At 38.4% G+C, this 26,169-nt stretch overlaps 1 protein-coding gene and 1 non-coding gene across 2 annotated transcripts in view; one reads left to right on the top strand and one right to left on the bottom strand.

Annotated features, from left to right (window-relative positions):
* LOC138898259 (uncharacterized) overlaps positions 1-6,678 on the top strand; it is a 37,915-nt gene extending 31,237 nt beyond the window's left edge. The window contains exons 6-7 of the mRNA XM_070184314.1: positions 6,144-6,317; positions 6,416-6,678. Coding sequence (XP_070040415.1) covers positions 6,144-6,317; positions 6,416-6,678 — 437 coding nt within the window. The remainder of the gene's footprint in view (positions 1-6,143; positions 6,318-6,415) is intronic.
* Positions 6,679-10,738: 4,060 nt separating this feature from the next.
* On the bottom strand, positions 10,739-10,844 carry LOC117279135 (small nucleolar RNA R71). Its single transcript, XR_004509547.1, has one exon. It is a non-coding gene; the product is annotated as a small nucleolar RNA R71 (small nucleolar RNA).
* Between the last annotated feature and the right edge of the window lie 15,325 nt (positions 10,845-26,169).

Below are 26,169 nucleotides of genomic sequence, written 5' to 3'. Positions count from 1 at the left end.
CGTATAACTAGCTCAATAAAGAAATGCCTATATCACTTTCAAGACTGAATAAAACTATTATTCGCTTTGAAAATACACCGGGAAAGTTCAAGACATCAAATGCAATGCACATAATACATAAAATCACATACACACATGGATCAAAACTCACTCAGGATAGGACTCATCAAGACACTCTAATCAAAGTAGTTAAGCAAAGTTAAGATCATACAATTTAAGGTGCTTATACAAGAGTCAAAAATTGAGCCTAAGCATCACAACTAAAGCACTTACTATTCTCAAGGCATAATATAGTCAAGAGATATTGCTTTCTTTTCAAATCACAGCACAAGGTTTCCCACTCCTAAAAAAAAACTAACTACTCCTGGTTCAAACAAAACCCTTGGAAGAGAACCGCGACACAAAGAAAAACCAAGGGGGAATTATTATACTACCTAAAGAAAATAATTTTGTTTTTCGACTTTAAAAATTTCAATCAAAAGAAACGAAAACACACACAAGAAATGAAAACAAACAGTTATTTACATATTTACATCCCCACCCCACAATTTAAATTATGGCATGTCCCTATGATACACAAATAAAAAGCAAGAGGTAAAGAAAACTCTCCTAAACTTTTTCTGTGTAACGACCCGATCGGTCGTTTTGAGCTCTAGCGCATCGTTCAGCAGTTTTAGGCCATGAGCAACTTCACTTCAGGTATTATGACTGGTACGCGTGGTCGGAAGTAAAATTTCGGATGTTCAGGGTTGATTTTAAAAAATAATTCTCATTTCGGAGGCTTTAAGTTGGAAGAATTCACTAAGGTTTGATTTTTGAGTAAACGATCTCAGAATTGGGATTTGAAGGTTCCAACAAGTTCGTATGATGATTTTGGACTTGGGCGTATGTTTGTATCGAGTTTTGGATGACCTGGGAGCGTTTCGGCGCCTATTGTGAAAGTTGGCATTTTGGAAGAATGTTATAAATTTGGGTTGAGGTGCAGTTCAATGTTATCGATGTCTGTTTAGGATTTTGAGCTTTGGAATAACTCCGTATGGTGATTCTGGTATTGGGAGAGCATCCGGAAGTGGATTTGGAGGTCCGGAGGTCCTTTTGGAGTCATTAGGCTAAAGCTAAAAATTTGAAAGTTTTTGAGAAGTTTGACTGGAAGTGGACTTTTTGATATTGGGGTCGAAATCCGATTTCTAAAGTTGGAGTAGATCCGTCATGTCAAATGTGACTTGTGTGCAAAATTTGAGGTCAATCAGACGTGATTTGATAGGTTTCGGCATCAATTATATAAGTTTGAAGTTTCAAAATTCATTAAGTTTATATTGGGGTGCGATTCATAATTTTGATATTGTTTGATGTGATTTGAAGGCTCGAGCAAGTTCGTAATATGTTATGGGACTGGTTGGTATGATTGGTTGGGGTCCCGAGGGCTTCGGGTGGATTTTGGATAGTTAAAATATTGAAATTCGACTCGAGGGATCTGCTGAAGTTGTTGTCATGGCTATTGTTGGTTTCCTTATACGCGATCGCGATAGGAAGTCCGCGATAGCGTAGATTTGTTTAGGGTGTCTGGTGTTGTGCATCGCGATCGCGGGTGGATGTACGCGATCGCAAAGAAGGAACTGATGGACCATGGATTTTTGCCTTATGCGAACGCATTCTTGAGGACGCGAACGAGCTGAAGAAATTGAGGAACCTATACGAACGCGAGTGTGGAGTCGCGAACGCGTAGAAGAAATTTGGACTGGACCTGAGGATGTTTGGCCTACGCGAACGTAAGGCTGGGTATGCGAACACGAAGTAGTGAGGGCGGAAAGCTTCACGAATGCGAATGCGTAGAGGAAATATAAGGACAGTGTGTCTTTGGACTTCACGATCGCGATGGTCTTTCCGCGATCGCGAAGAAGGGTGGACCTGGGCAGTGAAGTTTTATATACGGGATTTGACTATTTTCCTCCACATTTCATTTTGGTTGGGCGATATTTGGAGCTTTTGAAGAGGAGATTTCATCATATATTATGAGGTAAGTAATTCCCGCACATTGTGAGTTAAATACATGGTTTATATATGTATTTAGACATGGTAATTTGTAGAAATTGTGGGGTTTTGGTAGGAAACCTATAAATTGGTATTCTTAGATTTTGATAATGAAATTGGGCATAAAATGGAGAATAAATTATATATTTGAGTTCGTGGGATTATGGGTAAAGTTTATCTTCAAAACATTTTGGAATTCGAGCAGGTGTGGGCCCGAGATGGTTTTTATCGACTTTTCGAACGAAGTTGAGAATTGTTATAAATTGGATTATAATGAGTATTAGAGTATATATTTATGGATTTTCTTATTTATTGGCTAGTTTTGGAGCGTTGGGCATCGATTTGAGTTGATTGAATGTCTTGGGAGCCGGTTATGAACTTCGAAGCGAGATAAGTCTCCTTTCTAAACTTGTAAGAGGGAATTAACCCCATAGGTGAATTAAACAAAGGTTTGTATCTAATTGTGGGGGCTACGTACGTACGAGGTGACGAGAGTCCATACGTAGCTACTATTATGCTATTGTCCGGGTAGTTTAGGACCCGTATCATGCTATACTTGCAATGTTTGTGCCCTTACTTGCTAATATAATCACATAATCATGATAGAAATTGATAAAATAATTGTATAAAGTTAAATTCACTTACTTGAAGGTTTGTATAAGATATTTGTCTGTAAATTAGAAACTTGTGTTTTCTTGAAAATAATTATTATTTGTGGATCGGGCCGAGCGCAAATAGATGCATCTATGGTTCGCGTCATTCAACCCTCTGGCAGTGCACAATTTAAATATTTATTGTATCGGGTTGTACGACCTTGGCATGATTTGTGCATGCTTGTATTGCTTGCCTTGAAATTTATAAATAACGATGTTGCCTCCCTGGTCTGAGATAAATTGATATGGCCTCATTGGCCGGAGATATAAATTGTTAAAAGATGAAAATAAATTTGGAAATCCCCTATTAACAAGAGAACTATTTACCGCTGCTTCATAAAAATCCCCTATTGTGTTTACCGCTGCTTCATAAAAATTCATAATTTATCATATCATTGGTGTATTGATTATAGCCCATAGTAAGTGTCCGAGTCGACCCATCGTCACTACTTCTTCAAGGTTAGATGGGATGCTTACTGGGTACGCGTTGATTTACGTACTCATACTATACTTGCTGCACGTTTTGTGCAGGTACATATATGACTAGTGGCCTTGTTGGCGCAGAGGCGCGGTCGTTACAGAGATTTAAGTGAGCTGCAGCTTATGTATGACCCGCAGCTAGCAGAGTCTCCTTCAGAGTATTGTATTGTCTTCCTGTCCAAAGTTGTATTCCGGACAGTTATTGTATTTTATTTTAAATTCCTAGAAAATGCTCATGCACTTGTGACACCAGGTTCTGGGATGAGTATGGGGTGTTCAACATTGAAATTTGGAAAACATTGTTAATTATTCTGTAAAAATTCATCTTTTACTAGTTAAATTGAAGAAAATTTACGATTTCAAAAATATTAAAATGAGGATTTAATTAACTATTGAGTGTTGGCTTACCTGACAGTGGAGTCCGGCGCCATCACGAACTTTAACGTATTTTGGGTTATGACATTCCGTTTCCGAGAACTTGTGAACTCCACCCCTAATTCTGAATTCATTTTTCGTTTTCGCTCCTTGGGATTATTTATGGAGGTCATTAGGCCAAAGTCCTTTAGGAATATTTGAAAGACCTGCTCTTTTCTTTCTTTCTTGGCCTCATTTTGAGCGGTGGATTGTTCTTGTAGGATCATACTCAGCTTGTTTGTACATTCATTTACAAGATCAATCCATCCATATTTCTGTAAATCCCCAAAAATAAAATCCAAATGATCAAGGTTAGAATAAGAAATTGAAGAAGAAAGGTCATGTGAGTACTCCTCTAGTAAGTCCAACGCCATTTGTTCCTCATTTTCTTCTACTAAAAATTGCAATTGTGGATAAATGGATGGGGGTTCGAACTCTTCTTGAATTGCTTCATAATTAACCAAAGCCTTATTTTTAATCATTTCAGTTGAAATAGAGTCCTCTTGCAGAGTGGAAAACTCTCTCTATAGATGTTCATCATCTCGGGTAGGCTCATTCTCACCGGGTATTTCCTCCATATATTCACAATCACAATGCAATGAGCTTTCTGAAAGTGTACTATTTGACTCACTTGCATTGTTAGGTTGTTAATGACTTCATCATCTTGTGTAAATCTCTCTTCCACCTTATTTATGAACTTATACATAAGCTCTTCTAAACTACCATTCTCCCCTTGATGTGGTTGTCTCACTTCGTTTTCATTCCAGTCATAATAAGGGTATTCATCCCAACCAAAGTCAGAATTGTGCCCATATGAATCCTCATACCTGTACGGACTAGAGACAAAGTGAGAGTGTTCAAAAGATGAACCATAGGAAGAATACCTACCTGCTTGGCAATCAACCCATAGATGATTTCCACCGCATTTAAAATACGTAGCAGACCGCTAACAATGTTTAGCTGCTAACTCTTCAATCATTTTTTTAGGCTGGGTATACTCCATCTTTACAACATTTAGAGTTCAGTATCAAGAATATGCTCTTCAATATTTCTTCAACAAGAGAAATCTTGAAGAGAAGTTAACATAACAAAACTTAAAAATAAAAATTAAAAAATAATTCCTGAATTAGCGCTACAAACTATTTCAAATACTATTAATTGCCAATCCCCGAAAACAGTACCAAAATTTGACGAGCGCAAAACACACTCTTAAATTGTGCTCACTAGTCAAAGATAGTATAGTATAATATCGTGTACATAAGGATTGGGTTTAAACAGTGTTCTCAAAGTGTTTAGCTAGATTGCTATCCAGGAGGATCAACAGTTGAGATTTATACGATTAATAATAAAATTAATTAAGAATCTAGAGCTAATTGACTAATGATAATCGAAGCAAGGACTAAGCAAAGGAAGATATCAATGGGAGAAAATGGGATTTTGTCAGGATAGGTGCAAGATAATTGTCTGGGATTTAACTCTATATAATTCACTTCTAATGTTCAAGTGAGTCTCTCGAATTCACTTAATTATCAGTACAATAGTTTATTAGAAACTCCTCTCTCGATTAAGTCTGAACCTCACAATATGAACCAATTTAAGCTTTGTGAAAATATACAAGAATGCGTAATGGATTGGTCTTTAGGAAAACCTCATTCGATTATTCTCCTAACTAGATTTAATCAATAATTCAAATAGCCTCTTTCTATTACTTAGAAGAATCTATGATCTCAACCAATAATATAATGCAAAGATATCACAAATTATACCTCTTTCGATTACAAGAACAAGTGAATATAGATGCAACAATTAAGTCTTCCAAAAACGATTCAAATACATAAAAATAGAGTTATAATCCACAAAAAATCATCAATACACCAAATCCATCAAAACCCAAAAGGATCTACTCCATAGACATGGAGAAGTTCTTCACAAATGAAACTAAAGTATAAGAAAACATAAATTCAATCCAAACCCGGATCTTAAGTGAGAAAGGAATGATGAAATCCTTGTGCTTGTGTTCTTCCAACTCTTCCTTAGTCTACTTAGCCTCCTTCGGTCAAAAATGTGTCAAAAGATTAGAAAATGGTGATTCTCCATGTATTTAAGCCATTCCCAATAAACCCCGGACGAAAATACCATTTTTAGCAGAAATATGAAGATACTCTAGCATTTTTGTACTAGCGCACCGCATGCCGCGCCGCCCCATGTGGCACGCTTGTGGAGAATTACAGAACGATTTGAAAATAAATTTCTGGCATAATATGCGTTGCCGCGCCGCCGCATGTTGTGCCTCATACGGCGCAGCTGTGCTATTTTCTTCAAGTAACTTTGTTTCTCCAAATTTTGACATCCGAACGTGGTCCTCGACCCCCGAACGCGATCCCGATTTAATCCCCTGGGCTTCTACTTAGACTTTAAAGCTCCAATTAGCTCAAATTTTCTCTGCAATATCTAAATAACTCGGAATCACTCCTACACATCATAAAATACATAATAAGTGCAAAACACTACTAATTAAATCTCTGACTAACCTCTTTATGAATGACATTAAGTTTGATTTTTCAGGTGACTGTGTGAAAGCGTTTGAAACCCTTAAGAAAAAGTTATCAACTGCACATGTAGTTGTGTCCCCTGATTGGAACCAACCTTTTAAGGTCATGTGTAATGCTAGTGCTACAACAATTGGAGTTGTTTTAGGCCAAAGAAAGGATAAGGTTTTTCGTCCTATTTACTATGCTAGTAGGACACTAGTGAGACTCAAGTGAATTATGCCACGACAGGAAAAGAGTTACTAGCAGTAGTGTTTGCTTTTGATAAGTTTTGGTCCTATTTGATAGGAACCAGGGTCACTATTTTAACTGATCGTACAGCTTTAAAATACCTCTTATCTAAGAAAGATGCTCGACCGAGATTATTAAGATGGATTTTACTTCTGCAAGAATTTAACCTCGAGATAAAGGACAAAAAAGTGACAGAGAACCAAGTAGCTGACCATTTGTCTAGATTAGAAAATCCTCCCCTTGAGTTTAATGAGATAAAAAAAGAATTTCTTGATGAACATATTTTTTCAGTTGACACAATTGTTACTCAACCACCCTAGTTTGCAGATATCGCGAACTACTTGGTTGGAAAGTGAATACCGCAAAATTTCTCTTACCAGCAAAGAAAAAGGCTTATATCTGATACAAGGTATTATCCGTGGGATGAATCTTACTTATTTAAATATTGTGGAGACAATATCATTAGAAGGTGTGTACCTGAAGAAGAGATGAATAAAATTTTATATCAATGTCATGATGGAGCAATTGGAGGACATTATGCAGCAAATCGAACGACTTTTAAAGTTTTAGAAGTCGGATTCTTCTGGACCACACTCTTTAAAGATGCCCGAGCATATGTAGCACAATATGACAGGTGTCGGAGAACAGGTAATATCACCAAGAGAGATGAGATGCCACTGCAGTCAATACAAGTATGTGAAATATTTGATGTTTGGGGAATAGAATTTTATGGGTCCTTTTTCTTCTTTTCACTCTTTAAAATATATCCTTGTGGTTGTGGATTACATGTCAAGATGGGTTGAAGCCATCCCCACAAGAAAGAATGATGTTCGTACAACGTGTAATTTTCTTAGAAAAATATTTTTATCAAATTTGGAACACCGCGAGTCATCATTAGTGACCAAGGAACTCATTTTATAAATAGGCAGTTTTCTGCTATATTGTCAAAATATAATGTGAATCACAAAACATGAACACCATATCATGCTGAAACTCAAGGGCAAGTTGAGGTTTCCAACCGCGAGTTAAAAAGAATTCTTGAAAAAATGGTTGGAATCTCAAGAAAAAACTGGGATTTAAAATTGGATGATGCATTATGGGCGTACCGAACAGCCTTTAAAACTCCAATTGGAACATCTCCGTATAGATTAGTCTTTGGAAAAACTTGTCAATTGCCCGTAGAATTAGAACACAAAGTTTTTTGGGCATTGAAAGCATTGAACTTTGATTTAACCTCCGTTGGTAAAAAGCTATTTATTCAGGTTAATGAATAGGAAGAACTAAGATTGGGAGCCTATGAAAATGCTAAAATTTTCAAAGAAAAAATAAAAATATGGCATGACAAATTGATCCGACCAAAGAGTTTCAAAATTGGAGATCATGTACTTATTTACAATAGCCGACTCAAGTTATTACCAGAAAAATTAAAATTCAGGTGGATAGGTCCTTACAATGTTATTGGCGTTACTCCATACGGGACAATTGAAATTCAACAAAAATTAAAATCCAGGTGGATAGGTCCTTACAATGTTATTGGTGTTATTCCATACGGGACAATTGATATTCAACAAAAAAAAAAATAAAGGAGACAAGTTTAAGGTAAATGGTCACAGGCTAAAATTGCACTTTGGAGGACACTTTGAGCAACATCCATCGGTTACTTTGATAGACTGATGAATTCTGTAATTAATAAGTCGAGTTGACGACGTTAAACTCAAAACTAAGATACAAGACCTATAGCCATTGAGGGAGAAGCAATGGAGTCTCATAACCCCGACATAGATTTGGGTAATTAAATGCTTAATTAATTGACCTAGTCAATATCTAGGTTAATGTACAACCAGAGCATCTCATGAAGACCTCTACAAAAATAGAGTCACATGTACGGGAGTAACACCATGGTGATCGATATACCTAAGTAACCGGTTGATTAATCATTTAATGAATCAATTCAAATGTTGGCAAAGGTAAATTTGTTTGTTTATATTTAAACTAGGACAAAATGACTAATAAGGTATTAAATTAGTAAGTCTATTACATATAAAAACATGTGTAGTCACACACTCTTTCAAGTTTTTTTTCTTTTTCTTTAATTGTAAATTTGAAAAAAAAAAGTTTTTTACCTTTTACTTATAAATTAGTAATTTTTTTCATCTAAATAATACACACACACACACACACACACACACATATATATATATATATATATATATATTATATTTGTATTTGTGTGTGTGCGCGCGCGTTATGTAAACTAATTGATTATTGCATATAACACTAAATTTTAGAATATTATTCATCATTAATACATTAAAATAATAAATATTTAAATATACTTATACTATATGTTTCAAGCAATATAGCAATGCATAAACAAAAAAAACTACTTAGTATTTTATTATTCTAAGGATTTAAAATCCTATTAGTTTAAACCTCACGTATTTTGGAAGACTTTAAGTTACTTTTAATTTAAAAAAAAAACAATTTGGAATTCCAATGCTTCATTGGAGTCTCACATAATATTGTAAGTCTTAGTATTTTTTCCCCTCTACATAAACAATACTTAGTATATATATTTTTATTTTTATTTTTAAAAAAAAACATTTTACAAAGACAAAACTTTGTAGTTTATTAGTTGTCGCACGTGCACATTGGAGCTTGCTGTTGTGGGGGGGGGGGGGGGGGGTTTAAATTACTCTTTATATTTATTTAGGTCTTTATAAAGTATAACTTTGTTGGGACTAGGGGTGGGAATAATACCGGCCGAACCGAAAAAACCGGCCGGATCGTGAATTTTGATTTTTCGATTTCGGTTTAAACGGTTATTCGATCGGTGTGCGGTTTTAAAAGTATTAAATTTCGGTTTTTCAGTGCGGTTTACGGTTTTGGTATTTCGGTTTTCGGTTAAACCGAAAAACTGAAATTTTGGACTCTTACCCAAAATTTTCGGCCTACAGGCTTACGCTACCCATACCCATCTGAAGCCCAAGTTAGCGAAGCCCATTTGTACCTTAGCCTATTAGTCTTACTAAGCCCAAACCCAAATGCTCAAATTAGGTGTTAGTCTTTGGTTCTTTGAAATGGGAAGCTGCATTTTAAGAATGCTCTATTGTTTGAGATTTTGCAGTGTTTTCTTTTTTGTTCTTTTTCATGCATTGTCAAAGCTTAACATCTAGTGGTATAACTGGTGTTTCGAGAGTATCGGACTGCCAACTAGAAACAGTGAAAGAATTTACTACAATTAAAGATCCGTAGTCTATATCGGATATAAAAATCTTGAACCGTTAATAACCGAAAAACTAAACCGGAAATAACCGAACCGAACCTTGAAAAAACCGCACCGAACCGTAAATACTTTGGTTTGATTTGGTTATTAATATTACAAAACCGAAAATCTATAAATCAAACCGTACTTTCATAATAACCGACCAAACCGACCGACGCCCACCCCTAGTTGGGACCCTTTAGAACATTTTGAACTTTGTTTTCTTCTTCACTTCTACTAGGGCTAAAAATAATCATCGTTCCCTTCTCCTCCTCCTCCTCTTCTTCTTCTTCTTCTTCTTCTTCGCTTCACTTTTCTTCTTTAATAGTTCTCATCACTGTTATTTATTTTTTTATTTTTTCCTTTTTACGTTTGGTGCTCTTTGACTGTGTGCAGGTTACAGGTTGAGGTTGGTGCATGACTCGAGCTTTTGCTAAAGAAGTGCTACCATACGAGCCAGAAATTGATAAACAATTACGAGAGTTGAGGAAGGAGAGAATTCTCACCGTGACGTTAGAAAAGGTTGGGAAATACTCAACCAAAGAAACTATGGCTAGAAAACGATGATGATAATATGGGTTTGGCTGCAAGAGAAGCAGCCCAACGACGAGAACAAGCTGCACGGGATGCTGAGGAAGTAGCTATCAGAGATGCACAGATTATCTATGAAGAAGAGAGGGGTCGTAGAATTGCTCAAAATCAACCCTTGAGTGCAGACCAGTTCGGGAATATAGCTCATATGCTTGCGAGACCACTTGGCGATTATACTAGACCGGTCTACAATTAAGGTATATCAAGTGTTAGACCAAATCCAATTGCAGCAAACAATTTCGAGTTGAAGCAAGGGTTGCTCCAAACCCTTCAGAATTGTTGTGTCTTCATAGGGAAGCCAAACGAAAATCCAAATACACATCTAATGGACTTCAAGGAGATTATGAATACCTTTCAATACAATGGTGTGTCACAAGATGTAGTGTATCTAAGGGCATTCCCCTTCACACTCAAAGATGATACTAAGCAGTGGCTTCGGATCTTGCCCACGGGATCAATTAGAACTTGGGAGGAGATGACCCAAAAAATATCTTGATAAATATTTCTCCTCAGCTAAAACGGGCAAATTTAGAAGAGAAATCTATAACTTCTGCCAGAAAGAGAATGAAACTGTTTTTGAAGCATGGGAGAGGTTTAAGGAGATTGTTAGAAAGTGTCAAGTGTCAACATAGCGGAATTGAACGCTGGATGAAGAAGACTCCAGAGGAGAGAGTCACAATTCTTGACGAGTTATCTGAAGATGCAAATCAGTAGCACTTTGAGAGTGATGAAAGAAGAATATCAATTGGTGTTCATCAGGTTGATGCTAACACATCGGTGCAGGTACAACTTGATGCTATGTCCAAAGAGATAAGGAAGCTAACCTTAGCCTCGATACAAAGTGAGCCGCATGCTAACACAAAGTGTCAAGCCTCAACTGAGTAAGTGAATGTTGTGAGAAATTATAATGCAATGGGTCAGAGGAATCCCGTTTTTTCATGGACTTCACCTGGAGGTACTGCAAAGGCGTGGCAGCAAAATAACTCTAGACCTCAGGGACAAGGAGCTCCTGTCTTCCAAAACCAGCAGAGGCAGTAGTTTCAGCCTCAACAATCCAATTAGTCTGGTCTAGAAGATCTAATGAAGGCCTTCATTATCAAGACAGATGGGAGGTTGGATGCTCGCGGGGCAGCTATCAAAGAATTGGGCACTGGTTTTCGAAACTTGGAGAGACAAGGGACATATTGCAACAATATTATCTAAGAGAGTCCTAGGCACTTTGCCAGCTCATACTGAGAGAAATCTCAAGGGAACGGTGAATGTTGTGACCTTGAGAAGCGGGCAAATATTAAAAGATACCACTCCAATCCAAAAAGAGGTGGTACTTAAAAAGGAAAATGGGGAACAACTGAAAAATGATATTGATAAGAAGAACAAAGGCAAGAAGGGAGCTGACAAAAAGGAGGAGGAAACTTCGAGAAGAGATGAATCTAATGAGAGCGAACATATGCCCGCTCTACCTTTTCCTCAAAAGCTATATAGAGAAAAGCTGGATAAGCAATTTGAGAGATTTCTGGATATGCCGTTGTCAAGACCCAAAATCCATTAAAGGTCATGATGGCATCGGACACCACTGTCAGGCAAGCCCAAAATAAATATTGGTTTGGTTCTCATTTTAATATTTTTGAAATCATATTTTCTCAATTAAATAGTAAAAGATGAATTTACAGAGTAAAGAATAATATTTTTAACAAATTTCAATATAAAACAACTCATAGTCACCCCAAAATCCGATGTCACAAGTGCATGAGCATCAACTAGGAGTGTAAAATAAAATACAACATCTGTCCGGAATACAAATTTGGATAGGAGAAATATAAATACTATGAAGGAGACTCTGTCGGCTGCGGGTCGTAATATGGAATGCAGCTCACGTAAGTCCCCGCATGCATACACGCCTCTGCCCTCACAAGACCACTAGTCACATATGTACCTGCACAAAAATGTGCAGCAAGTGTAGTATAAGTACGTAATTAATCTGTATCCAGTAAGTATCTAGCCTAACCCTGGAGGAGTAGTGACGAGAGGTCGACATCAACAATTACTAGTAGTCCAATAATATCATGTACCGTAAAGAAGTAAGTAAATATGAGGCAAAGAAAATAAATAAGGTAAACAAGTAATAAATCACGTGGTACAAATACCCCTATTTACGAGGAACTCAGGCTCTCCATTTGAAATTTCTTCCTTAGCTGGAGCATATATATAAATATAGTGGATCTCATCAGATAGATTTTCATAACCCAAATCGGGAAAACTCACAGATACTCTAGCTTTTTGCCAAATATTACGCACGATTCTATGAGGATATGATATAGGAAATGCCGAGGCGTACAACCCGATCCAAATAAAATTTAAACTGTGCACTGCCGAGGGTCGAACGACGCGAACCATAGATACATATATTAAAGTGCTGAGGTGCACGACCTGCTCCCATGAGAGTGTGGTACATAAATCATGTCAAGGCGAATAGCCCGATCCCATTAGAATAAGAAATACAAAATCTTGCCAAGGCGAATGGCCCGATCCCATTAGAATAAGAAGCTTTGATGGGTCCTTGACCCCACTCATTAATAAACATGTGAGTTATAATTTCTTTTACAAAAACATCCAATGAACCATATATATCATGGAAGCATTTCGTAAGAGGAGTAAAATTATTCGGTGAAAAATCATGAACTCGTGAAGTCTCTACAATAACAAGTCTAGTCTCAAGTAGTAATGTAAAACAGAGGAATTTAATAGGCGAGAGATTGCTCAAATAATACAGCTATAGCATGATGTGAACCTAAGCCTACCCAGACAATAACATGAATGTAGCTACATACGGGCTCTCGTCACCTCACGCATACATAGCCCCCCACAACAAGTAGAACATATCAATACACAATACCTAGGGGTAGTTTCTCCCTCACAGAATTAGACAGGAGACTTACCTCGCTCTAAAATTCCATAACCGGCTCTAAAGCCCTCTAACACCTCAAACCGATGCTCGTCGCTCCAAAACTAGTCAATTAATATGCAACTCAATCAAAATGTACACTAATACTCATAATTAATCAATTTATAACAATTTCTAACTCCACTCAAAAATTGATAAAGTAACCCTCGAGCCCACGTGCTCGGATTTCGAAGATTTTCGAAGACAAACACTACCCATAGCACTACGAACTCAAATATATAATTTATTCTCAATTTCATGCCCAAATTCGTGATCAAAATCTAAGAATACAAATTTCTAGGTTTTTCTTCAAAATCCCAAATTTCTACAAATTTTCATGCTTGAATCCATGTATAAATCTTGTATTTAACTCACAATACGGGGGAATCACTTACCTTGACATATATGATTAAAATACCTCCTTGAAGCTCTCCAAAATTACCCTAACCAAGTGAAAAATGAGAGAAGAGCCAAATCCCGCTCTTAAAACGATTCTGCCCAGCGATATTTCGCACCTGCGGTGCCTTGGCCGCATATGCGGTCCTGCACATGCGACAAAATGCTCGAAGGTGAGCATTTCCCTTACCTGGCCAAGCTCCATATCTGCGGACAAAAGGGACCGCTTCTGCGAGCCTATCCGCTCCTGCGACTACTGCTCTCACACCTGCGGTCAAAACCTCGCAAGTGCGTTTACACCAGATACCAGCTGCCTTAGCATTTTCCTTAGTCCAAAAATCGATTTGTTAAGTATCTGAAACTCATCCGAGGCCCCTAGGACCCCCGTCCAATCACACCAACCAGTCCAATAACATAACACGAACCTGCTAGAGGCCTCAAATCACATCAAATAACATCGAAATCATGAATCACACCCCAATTCAAGCTTAATGAACTTTAGAACTTCAAACTTCTATATTCGATGTCGAAGCCTATCAAATCACGTCCGATTGACCTCAAATTTTACACACAAGTCACATTCGACATTACGGACCTACACCAATTTTGGAATCGGAATCCGACTCCGATATCAAAAAGTCCACTCTCGATCAAACTTCTTAAAATTATCCAAATTTCTAACTTTCGCCCAAATGACCCCAAAATGACTTACGGGCCTCCAAATCCACTTTCGGACGCACTCCTAAAACCGAAATCATCATACGAAGCTATTCCTAGACTCGAAATCCCAAACGGACATCGATATCATTGAAATGCACTTCAACTCAAATTTATGAAATTCTTCCAAACTGCCAACTTCCACAATAACCTCTGAAATGCTCCCGGGTCATCCAAGACCCGCTACGGACATACGCTCAAGTCCAAAATTATCATACAAACCCTTTGGAACCTTCAAATCACAATTCTGAGGTCGTTTACTCAAAAATCAACCCTGAGCCAACTCCTCCAACATAAAGCTTCTGAAATTAGAATTTTCTCTCCAAATCAACTCTGAACTTCCCGAATTTCAATTTTGACCACACGTACAAGTCGTAATATCCGAAGTAAAGCTACTCATGGCCTCAAACCGTCGAGTGACGTGCTAGAGCTCAAAATGACCGGTCGGGTCATTACAGAAATAGGTTAAAGTAAATTTGCCATTCACATAAGTTTTCTCCCAAATGCCAGCTAATGCCAAATTCTTGAAGGAGATCGTGACAAAGAAGAGGAAGATAGAAAAGACCTCAGTGGTCAAGCTCACTGAGCATTACAGTACGATATTGCAAAATAAACTCCCACAAAAGTGTGGAGATCTAGAGCTCAAAATGACAGGTCGGATCGTTACATTCTCCACCCACTTAAACATACGTTCGTCCTAGAACGTGCTATGAATTGTTCCGGAGTTGTCTTAAATCACTGTTTAACACCTCGTGCACCTACCCATGCTACCACAACCCAACTGAGCACATTAGCTCGAGCAGCCTAAAAATCCTCCCTTTTGTCTAGTCAAATAAGGCTTAGAGCCAAATTTCAACATCTGAAATTCTCTACCAGGTATGTTTCCAACATACGAACCCCGTATCCATCACTACATGATGTACCTACACATGATTGTATACCTTACTGAATTCTTACCATGCACCATGTAACTCGTTTGCCTAAGGCAATCTTTCCAAGGCACAACAGCTAAAATTTCCACTGACCCTAAGCCCGTGGTATACCTCATGACCAATTAAGCCTTGCTTTAACTCTCGCAATACTGCCACGACAGAGAGGACATGTAGAACTCATAACCACCTGCCGAAATCATAATTTATGGAGTCTCTCCTCCCGACAAGAACCATTACCTTATTTTGGACTTGAATAACAATATTTACTCTTTAATATGCTTCATATAAATCTAATCGCATTGATCCCAGGTCCAATAATCTCGTTTCACCCAGTACAAGATGCTCAGGCAGTAAGCCACCTCAGACACTGCCCAAAGTCCCATATAATGCCACAATGTGCCAACAAGCTTCAAACTCAAAGGTGATACATAAGGAAACAAACTCTAGAAAGATCTACTCAACCCACGTAACTAATTTAAACAACCGAAAAGATGTTATGAACCTTCCTCAGGAAATGAGAAGCAAAACACACAATGATAGATATGGGAAACTACACTCAATATCACATTGTTGCGGCGTACAACCCGATCCACACATGATACCATTGCGGCAAGCAACCCGATCCAACCATGATACCCGTGGCAGCGTGCCACCCGATCCAAACAACATATCTGTGGCGGCGTGCCACCTGATCCAACCATATACCTGTGGTGGCGTGCCACCCGATCCACATATAATAATCTAAAGAAAACACACACCGAGCCGAAACGCTTATACTCACGAAATGCTCGAATATCAACCATAAGCACGCCAAGTGCATAATACAAATCCTGGGGAGACGGGTAGCGTCATACGCTATAAAACTCAAGTACAACTAAGGTGCGATACATGATATACATCTTGAGAGCCACCCTGCTCACATAATACCACTGCTACGCTGGACCTCAACACATTGTACGAATAATCAAGTCGTCCTATCCGGAACAAACTTCTGCATTCCACGACCAAATGGACCGAGCGCCCTTCGGGCATAAATTCTCACATTAGCGATAGTACCACAATCTCCATACTTGGTTTTAAATCTTTAACCAATCAAGTGACTACAGGTCACACTTATACAATCTTCTTGTGGGATACACTCACATGACCTTCCGCACCAGGTAACAAGTCTGTAAATCCATACCACCGGTCACACTAATGTTGTAAAGAAAATCAAGAAGCTGCAAATCAGTACACAAAGCCTCTTACACAGGACACTGATCTCAGGTGACGCTAAGGACAATACCAGTTTACTCTAAACATCTGAATTCTTCCCTGCTTATCTGAGCTCGTCACATTCTTGTCGACCTCAATTGCAACATTGATCCTCAACTTTCAATTCCCATGTCGCTCACTGCACCTAACATACCAATACGCAAGAGTACCAGAATTTCATCATAACTCCCGAACTACCAATAGGGTACACATTTCATCATATAGAAACCTTTCATTTAACTCATTTCAGGAGAACCATTGCCATACATGATTGAATTGCCATAACCGCAGAAAATACAACCCCACATAGTGGTCTAAACCACCATGTCCCTTCCGGGATCCATCTCCTCATAACAGGCCATAATAACCGAATCCCTCCAAAAAAAATCAAATTACGGTGGCCGTCAAGATCGCACGTACCGTCACAACCACCTGTAAAACTTAACACGTTAAAGGACCCGATCATTGGCACATCATGTCAATTCAACCATTGCTAACTGATATGACTTCTTCTAATTACCCTGGACTTGGCTTAGGAATAATAATAGCTTCATTTAAAACATAACGACCCCAAATCTGCACCCATCCTGAGTGACCTTATTTCACGAGACCATGCTGTCTCAAAACTCACGAACCACATCATACCCTCCTTAGGCGCACAATATCATCGCCAACGGGTACACCCATTCTACAAGACCTTCTGCAAATCCGAAGCTACTTCTTTCCTTCCTCCAATACTACACCGCATACCCAAAGATGACATAAAGCATTCTAAGTCTCTTTCATACTCCACTACAATAGCTCGATACTTAACTATACTATAGACTCGCAAATCTTTCGAGAGCACACTTTAACTTTGAATCCCCTAGGACCGTTGTTGAGAGTCACCCACTCTAACTTGGTCCCGAATATAATCAACACCAAGGCTCTATTAGCACATGAATGCCCACTCAAAGAAGCACCCGACTGAATCACCTCTCTTGTACATCACATATACACAAAGCATAAATCTTGAGTCTTCCCAAAGCCTGAACATGTATTGATAAGGCCAATTATAACACACATTCCTCAAATCCTTTGCTCAAATCACCACTGATGTTTTCTTTCTTTAGCCATAATAACCCACCAATATGCCGATAACCAGAAACCTCCCAAGTAAACAGCCATGCAATCCAGTCATAGGCGGTGGGGCTCTCCAACTTAGCTTGAAGCTAAAATCACATAGCCCTGGAGCCCACTAAGATTCCTCTTTCTCATTGACAAAATCTAAAGGTGCGACAGTACCTTCCAATCCAAAGTCATGTTGTATCCCTTCTTCATACCAAGCAACCTCTTTTCCGTAGTATCCAACCTTCCTCCGTATAGTGGACAATATTTCCAAATTAATCCCGTAGACTTAGTCACTATTCACCATGAACCCCAAATCACCCTAAACATTTCTCAAGGCATGTAGCTATCCTACCACAGAACCCAAATGATACTCTGCCACTCTCCCACTTTGGTCAAACCCTCCTCCTTTAAGCAATACTCGACTTCTATTTTCTTACACTTGGCCTTCTAGAAGTTTAACCACCGCAAGACACCTCCCACATGTCCTTCCTCATCCTTCGCTGCCCAGTTGTTGCCTTAAATCAAAATTCATCTCGGTAGCACCTGAATCAACAGATCGCCGCCAACTCTAAACCTCCTCGAATATCATCTTTCTTGAGCCATCAACTTTAGGATCACCGATTGGATTCTGAACCACAGCACACTACGACCTATAATAACCGCTTACCCGACACTATTTACAGTACTCTGCCCCAAAGGCGAATTGAAGAAAACCATAACATCGGCAAACTTAACACATTCAGCAAGGACAACGACACCACATCACGGATGAAGATTCCACTATGCACGAAAATGCCAAGTCTCATTACTCCATCAACCTCAAACCTATACATTCTTAGTCTGATTGCATTTCCTTCGTTGGACATAAAATAATGAATCTCTGAATCATGCACTAAGTAAAACCTCATTTCCAGTTATTCACTGCCTCGAAGCATAGGCAAGCGCCCTACCATTACACAAATACTGTGTGATAGCAACACACGAATCATCATAATAATCAATGCCAAATCTCAAAATCTTAGATAATACTGATACTGAGCTGAAATGACAGAACGACCTTCCACAAGGCGACAATAATGGCCCAATCAATTACGTAGGGAAAAACATCCTGCACCACATCTGTAGTATCATTACAATTCCTCAATTCCCAATTTATAACAAGCGCTTCACGTCGCATAAGACTGAATAGGAAGGAGATGAAGGCGTAAGCCTCACAGGAATCAAATCGCACGATGAGGAATCAAGAAGGGAAGTGCTCCTAACAGCCTTATAGCCTCTCGAAGATAAGTACAGATGTCTCTGTATCGATCCGCAAGACTCTACTAGACTCGCTTATAACTCGTGAGACCTAAGTGAACCTAGCGCTCTGATACCATGTTGTCACGACCCAAAATCCATTAAAGGTCGTGATGGCGCCGGACACCGCTGTCAGGCAAGCCCAAAATAAATATTGGTTTGGTTCTCATTTTAATATTTTTGAAATCATATTTCCTTCAATTAAATAGTAAAAGATGGAATTTACAGAGTAAATAATAACATTTTTAACAAATTTCAATACAAAACAATTCATAGTCACCCCAAAACCCGGTGTCACAAGTGCATGAACATCAACTAGGAGTGTAAAATAAAATACAACATCTGTCCAGAATACAAATTTGGACAGGAGAAATATAAATAATCTGAAGTAGACTCTGCCGGCTGCGGGTCGTAATATGGAATGCAGCTCACGTAATTCCCCGCATACATACGCGCCTCTTCTCTCACAAAACCACTAGTCACGTATGTACCTGCACAAGACTATACAGCAGTGTAGTATGAGTACGTAATCAATGTGTACCCAGTAAGTATCTAGCCTAACCCCGGAGGAGTAGTGACGAGGGATCGACATCGACACTTACTAGTGGTCCAATAATATCATGTACAGTAAAGAGGTAAGTAAATATGAGGCAGAGCAAATAAATGAGGTAAACAAGTAATAAATCACATGGTACAAATACCCCTCTTTACGAGGAACTCAAGCTCTCCATTTGAAATTTCCTCCTTAGCCGGAGCATATATATAAATATAGTGGATCTCATCAGATAGATTTTCATAACCCAAATCGGGAAAACTCACAGATACTCTCGATTTTTACCAAATATTACGCATGATTCCATGAGGATATGATATAGGAAATGCCGAGGCGTACGACCCGATCAAACATAAAATTTAAATTGTGCACTGCCAAGGGTCGAATTGCGCGAACCATAGATATATATATTAAACTGCCGAGGTGAACGACCCGCTCCCATGAGAGTGTGGTACATAAATCCTGCTGAGGCGAATGATCCGATCCCATTAGAATAACAAATACAAAAGGCTTCCGAGGCGAACGGCCCGATCCCATTAGAATAAGAAGCTTTGACGGGTCCTTGACCCCACTCACGAATAAACGTGTGAGTTGTAATTTCTTTTACAAAAACTTTCAATGAACCATATATATCATGGAAGCATTTTGTAAGAGGAGTAAAACTATTCGGTGACAAGTCATGAAAGCATTTCGTAATAGGAGTAAAATTATTCGGTGACAAATCATGAACTCGTGAAGTCTCTACAATAACAAGTTTAGTCTCAAGTAGTAATGTAAAAGAGAGGAATTTAATAGGCATGAAGGTAGCTACGTATGGGCTCTCGTCATTTCGCGCGTACGTATCCCCCCACAACAAGTAGCACACATCAATACACAACACCTAGGGGTAATTTCTCCTTCACAGAGTTAGACAGGAGACTTACCTCGCTCCGAAATTTCATAACCATCTCCAAAGTTCTCTAACACCTCAAACAGATGCATGTCGCTCCAAAACTAGTCAATTAATATGCAACCCAATCAAAATGTACTCTAATACTCATAATTAATCAATTTATAACAATTTCCAACTCCGCTCGAAAAATTGATAAAGCAATCCTCGGGCCCACTTGCCCGGATTCCAAAAATTTTCGAAGACAAACACTACACATAGCACTACGAACTCAAATATATAATTTATTCTCAATTTCATGCCCAAATCCGTGATCAAAATCCAAGAATACCTATTTCTGGGTTTTTCTACAAAATCCCAAATTTCTACAAATTTTCATGCTTAAATCCATGTATAAATCTTGTATTTAACTCACAATACGGGGAAATCATTTACCTTGACATAGATGATGAAAATACCTCCTTGAAGCTCTCCAAAATCACCCCAACCAAGAGAAAAATGAGAGAAGAAGAGCCAAATCCCGCTCTTAAAACGATTCTGCCCAGCGATTATTAGCACCTGCAGTGCCTTGGCCGCATTTGCGATCCCGCACCTGCGAAAAAATCCTCGCAGGTGCGCATTTCCCTTACCTGGCCAAGCTCCGCATCTGCGGACAAAAGGGACCCCTTCTGCGAGCCCATCCACTACTGCGACTACTGGTTTCATACATGCGGTCATGCAGGTGCGCCAAAAATTTTGCACATGCGGGCACTGCCCAACTCGCCCAAAGTCGCTTCTGCGACCCTCCTGGCCGCTTCTGCGGCTCCGCACCTGCGGCCAAAACCTTGCAAGTGCGATTACACCAGATACCAGCTGCCTTAGCATTTTCCTTAGTCCAAAAATCGATCTGTTAAGCATCCGAAACTCACCCGAGGCCCTCGGGACCCCATCCAATCACACCAACCAGTCCAATAACATAACACGGATCTGCTCCAGGCCTCAAATCACATCAAACAATATCGAAATCATGAATTGCACCCCAATTCAAGCTTAATGAACTTTAGAACTTTACACTTCTATATTCGATGTCGAAGCCTATCAAATCACGTCCGATTGACCTCCGATTTTGCACACAAGTCACACTCGACATTACAGATCTACTCCAACTTCCGGAATCGAAATCCAACCCCGATATCAAAAAGTCCACTCTCGGTCAAACTTCTTATAATTATCCAAATTTCCAACTTTCGCCCAAATGACCCCAAAATGACCTACGGACCTCGAAATCCACTTTCGGATGCGCTCCTAAGACCGGAATCATATACGGAGCTATTTCTAGACTCGAAATCCCAAACGGACATCGATATCATTGAAATGCACTTCAACTCAAATTTATGAAATTCTTCCAAACTGCCAACTTCCATAATAGCCTCTGAAATGCTCCCGGGTCATCCAAGACCCGCTACGGACATACGCCCAAGTCCAAAATTATCATACAAACCCTTTGGAATCTTCAAATCACAATTCTGAGGTCGTTTACTCAAAAATCAACCCTGAGCCAACTCCTCCAACGTAAAGCTTCTGAAATTAGAATTTTCTCTCCAAATCAACTTCGAACTTCCCGAATTTCAATTTCGACCACACGTATAAGTTGTAATACCCGAAGTGAAACTACTCATGGCCTCAAACTACCGAGTGACGTACTAGAGCTCAAAACGACCGATCGGGTCATTATAGACACGGGTTAATGTAAATTTTCCATTCACATAAGTTCTCTCCCAAATGCCAGCTAATGCCAAATTCTTGAAGGAGATCCTGACAAAGAAGAGGAAGATAGAAAAGACCTCAGTGGTCAATTCTATTCTATTGCCGTACGATACTGCAAAATAAACTCCCACAAAAGTGTGGAGATCCAGGGAGTTTTAATATACTTTCCTCTTTAGGCTCTATTAATTTTGATAAATCTTTATGTGATTCTAGTTCCTCAATTAATATAATGCCTCTATCTATTTATAGGAAACTGGAGAAGGAGATTGGAGAGATAAGGTCGGTACCAATATCTTTGCAGTTGGCGAACCAAACGACTTTAATATCCGAGGGGATAGTGGAAGATGTGCTAGTTCGGATAGATAAGTTTGTATTTCCTGTAGACTTTATAGTGGTAAATATGGAAGAGAACAAGGAGGTCCCCCTCATCCTAGGAAGACCATTCTTAGCGACGGGTAGAGCAATATTAGATATACACGAGAGAAAGCTCATACTTAGAGTGGGTGAAGAGACTGTAACTTTTAAGATGAATGTAGATACGGGGGTGAAAAAGGAGAAGCCAGTTGCAAGTGTTGAGTGGAAAGTGAAGGGCTCAAATGAGAAGGTTGCGGCGAGTGATAAAGATAAGTATGCGGTGCACCCCAAGAAGGCGAAGAAGAAGTTGTCTGCATGGATGTGCACATTAGTTCGAAGGCGAGGAATGGAGCCCGACTTTGACTCAGACCTCGCCTAGATATTCAGGGAAATTTTCTTTAGCTTATGCTTTTTAATTGTGTGTCATGGGGACATGCCACAACTTAAAGTGTGGGGTGAGGGATATGTTGTATGTTGTATGTATATGTGTTAGTTTTGTTAGTTTTAGTAGTTAGAGATTTTTAAAAAATGAAAAACATCCATAAAAATTGAAAAACTTTTGATTTTTCCCGAGGATGGATATCACCGACAGGTTTCTTGAAGTATTAAAGTTGAAAGAAAAAAGACAAAAAGATTTTCTTTTGGTAGGTAGTGTAATAATTACCCTTTGGTTTTTCTTTGGGTCGTGGTTCTTTTTCAAGGGTTTTGTTTGAAGCGGGTGTAGTTAGTTTTTATTTTTGTTAGGAGTAGGAAACCTTGTACTATGATTTGAAATAAAAGGCAATATCTCTTAACTTTATTATGCCTTGAGAATAGTGAGTGATTTAGTTGTGACGCTTAGGCTTAATTTTTGACTCTTGTATAAGTACCTTAAATTGTATGATCTTAACTTTACTTAACTGCTTTGACTAGAGTTTCATGATAGTCCAATCCTGAGTGAGTTATGTGCCATGTGTGAGTGAGGTTTTATGTATTCTGTGCATTACATTTGATGTCTAGAACTTGCCCCGTGTGTTTGCAAAGCGAAACAGTAGTTTTATTCAGTCTTGGAAGTGATATAGGCATTTCTTTGTTGAGCCAGTTATAAGCTATTACCCACCTAATTGTTTTGTATCTTAGTTAACCCCTTTGAGCCTATAATCATGTTTCTTTGGTAACCACATTACAAGTCTTATCCATTTGTTTGAATTGACCATCTATTTGAACCTCTTACCTCTCGTGAGCAAGTGTGGGATTTTGAATTGTTAATGTATATGTATTAAAGTGATTAAGAAGGTGTAGTCACTCTTATATCCAAATGTATATTACCTGTCTCGCAGCCTACATTACAACTAATTAAAGTCCTACTTGATCCTTGACTGAATGAGCTCAATTAGTTGAGTAGTACACTCCGGGCAAGCCTATGGTACATCTTTTGTGGCATATGAATGTTATTTCTGAGAGTGAGCGAATTCTGTCTATCTTGAGATCCTAATTGTTCTTAAAAAAGTTTTATGTGTGGAACTACTCTCTATTGTTGTGTGAGGGCACTTGATTCACAAAGGAAAAGTAATATCGTTGACCTTTGTGTTAGAGTAAGTGAGTGGGTTGTAAAAAATGCGTGGTGCTTTTGAGTCAAATTTTGAAGTTAGGATGTTACGGTATTGTACTTAATCTGTTTTAAATATTCTTGGTGTGATAAGTTATGAGAGTTGTTTAAAAATATTGTGTCTATGTAAAGTGTAGTTTGATTGCTCGAGGACGAGCAATGGTTTAAGTGTGGGGTGTTGATGGTAGGCTATAATCTTGTGTTTTAGTCGCTTATTGCACTCTAATTTACTGCACTTTTATTGTGATTGAGCTTTAATTGCTAGTGTTTTGTACCTATTGTGTGTTTTATGCCTTGTAGGAGTGATTCTAAGCTATGTAGATGTTACGGAATGCATTCGAGTGATTTGGAGTTTTGAACTCTGAGTAAAAGCCCAAGGGATTAAGCTCGGATCGTGTTCGGGGGTCGATGACCAAGTCTGGATGTCAAAACACACGAAAAATCCGTACTCTGAGAAAATCTCATTGTCGCGATGTGTGTACAATTTTCCGCTGCCTGTCAGAAACAACTCCCTCGATTTCCCCACTAATGCCCCGCATGGCGCGTCGTCCCATGCAGCGCGCCTGTGCAAATTTTACAGAGTAAATGTCCTATTTCGGCTATGAAAAGGTGATTTTGTTTTGGCCCGACCCTACTTGGTATAAATACATGAAAAAACATTATTTTCTGGACTTTTGACACATATTCGACCTAAGGAGGCTATGGAGGAGTTGGAAGAACACGAGCACAAGGATTTCATCATTCCTTGTTCACTCAAGACCCGAGTTTGGATTGAATTTATGTTTTTCTCTACTTTAACTTTATTTGTGATGAATTACTCCATATTTATGGAGTAGTTCTCTTTAGGGTTTGACGGATTTAGTGTATTGATGATTGTTTGTGGATTATAACTCTAATTTTATGTATTGAAGCGTTTTTGGGTGATTTAACTGCTGCATCTATATTCACTTGTTCATGTAATCGAGCGAGGCATAACTTGTGATATCTTTGCATTATATTGTTGGTTGAATTCATTAATTCTACTTAGTAATCGAAAGAGACTAGTTGAATCAATGATTAAACCTAGTTAGGAGAATTACTGAAAGAGGTATTCCTAAAGACCAATCCACTATGCATTCTTGCATATCTTCACGTGCTTAAATTGATTCATCTCGTGAGGTTAAGACTTAATCGAGAGATGAGTTTTTGCTGAACGTTTGAACTAATAATTGAGTGAATTCGAGAGACTCACTTAAACATTAGAAGTGAATTATCTAGAGTTAAATCCCAAACAATTATCTTGAGCATGTCATATCAATCCCTATTTTCTCCCACTAATAACTTCCTTGCTTACCTTTGTTGCGATTGTCATTAGTCAATAGCTTTAGATTCTTAGTTAATTTTAGTTTAAAATCATATAAACCTCAATTGTTGATTCTCTTGAATAACGATCAAGCTAGAAACTATGAGAATATTGTTTAAATCTAATTCATGTGAATACGATATTATACTATATTATATTTGATTAGCGATCATACTTTAAGTGTGTGTTTCAAGCTCGTAAATATTACAAATACTTCTAGCTTAATTTTACTATCTTAATACCTATTTATTTATTTATTTATTTATTTTCTCGTCAATTTATGCCTCACATGCTTGTAATTCGGGTTTCACACATAATTTACTAATTGTTTCAACGTGTCCTCCACCGGGGCCTTTCGGCTATATTTATTTGTAATATTGTTATTTTCACTTTTCTTTTTCTTCTTACTATACTTTTATTGCAATTTGCACATTGTACAACAAATTAACTAGTTGGCCATGACGAATTTCCAGTTTCTAAGGGCAGCTCCTTTGTCTTTTCCAAATGCCTTTTCAAAGGGGAGGCCTACCACCTTTTATTTGTCTTGGTTTATAGGCTAATTCCAAAACCACATTGGGACCACAAAATATATGTCTCTAGATTTACTGGTACGATATTCAGAACACTTAGGATTAAATTCACAATTATGCTTTTCCTATTAATCACAAAATGGAGGTTTTGATTCTCAGCATAATATAAACCCTTTTCGACGTTTAATAGTATATCCTAACAATATGAGGAAACTAAAGTTTCATGGAGTACCACAAAGGTGGAAAACAAGCCTTGTGTCTTTATCGGGATAAATTTCACGAATGGTCATATAATTATGACTTTTTT

Source organism: Nicotiana tomentosiformis, chromosome 8 (assembly GCF_000390325.3).
Source record: "Nicotiana tomentosiformis chromosome 8, ASM39032v3, whole genome shotgun sequence".
Lineage (NCBI taxonomy): Eukaryota > Viridiplantae > Streptophyta > Magnoliopsida > Solanales > Solanaceae > Nicotiana > Nicotiana tomentosiformis.
The sequence above is the reverse complement of the archived record's forward strand: the minus strand, read 5'-3'. Positions and strand labels throughout refer to the sequence as shown.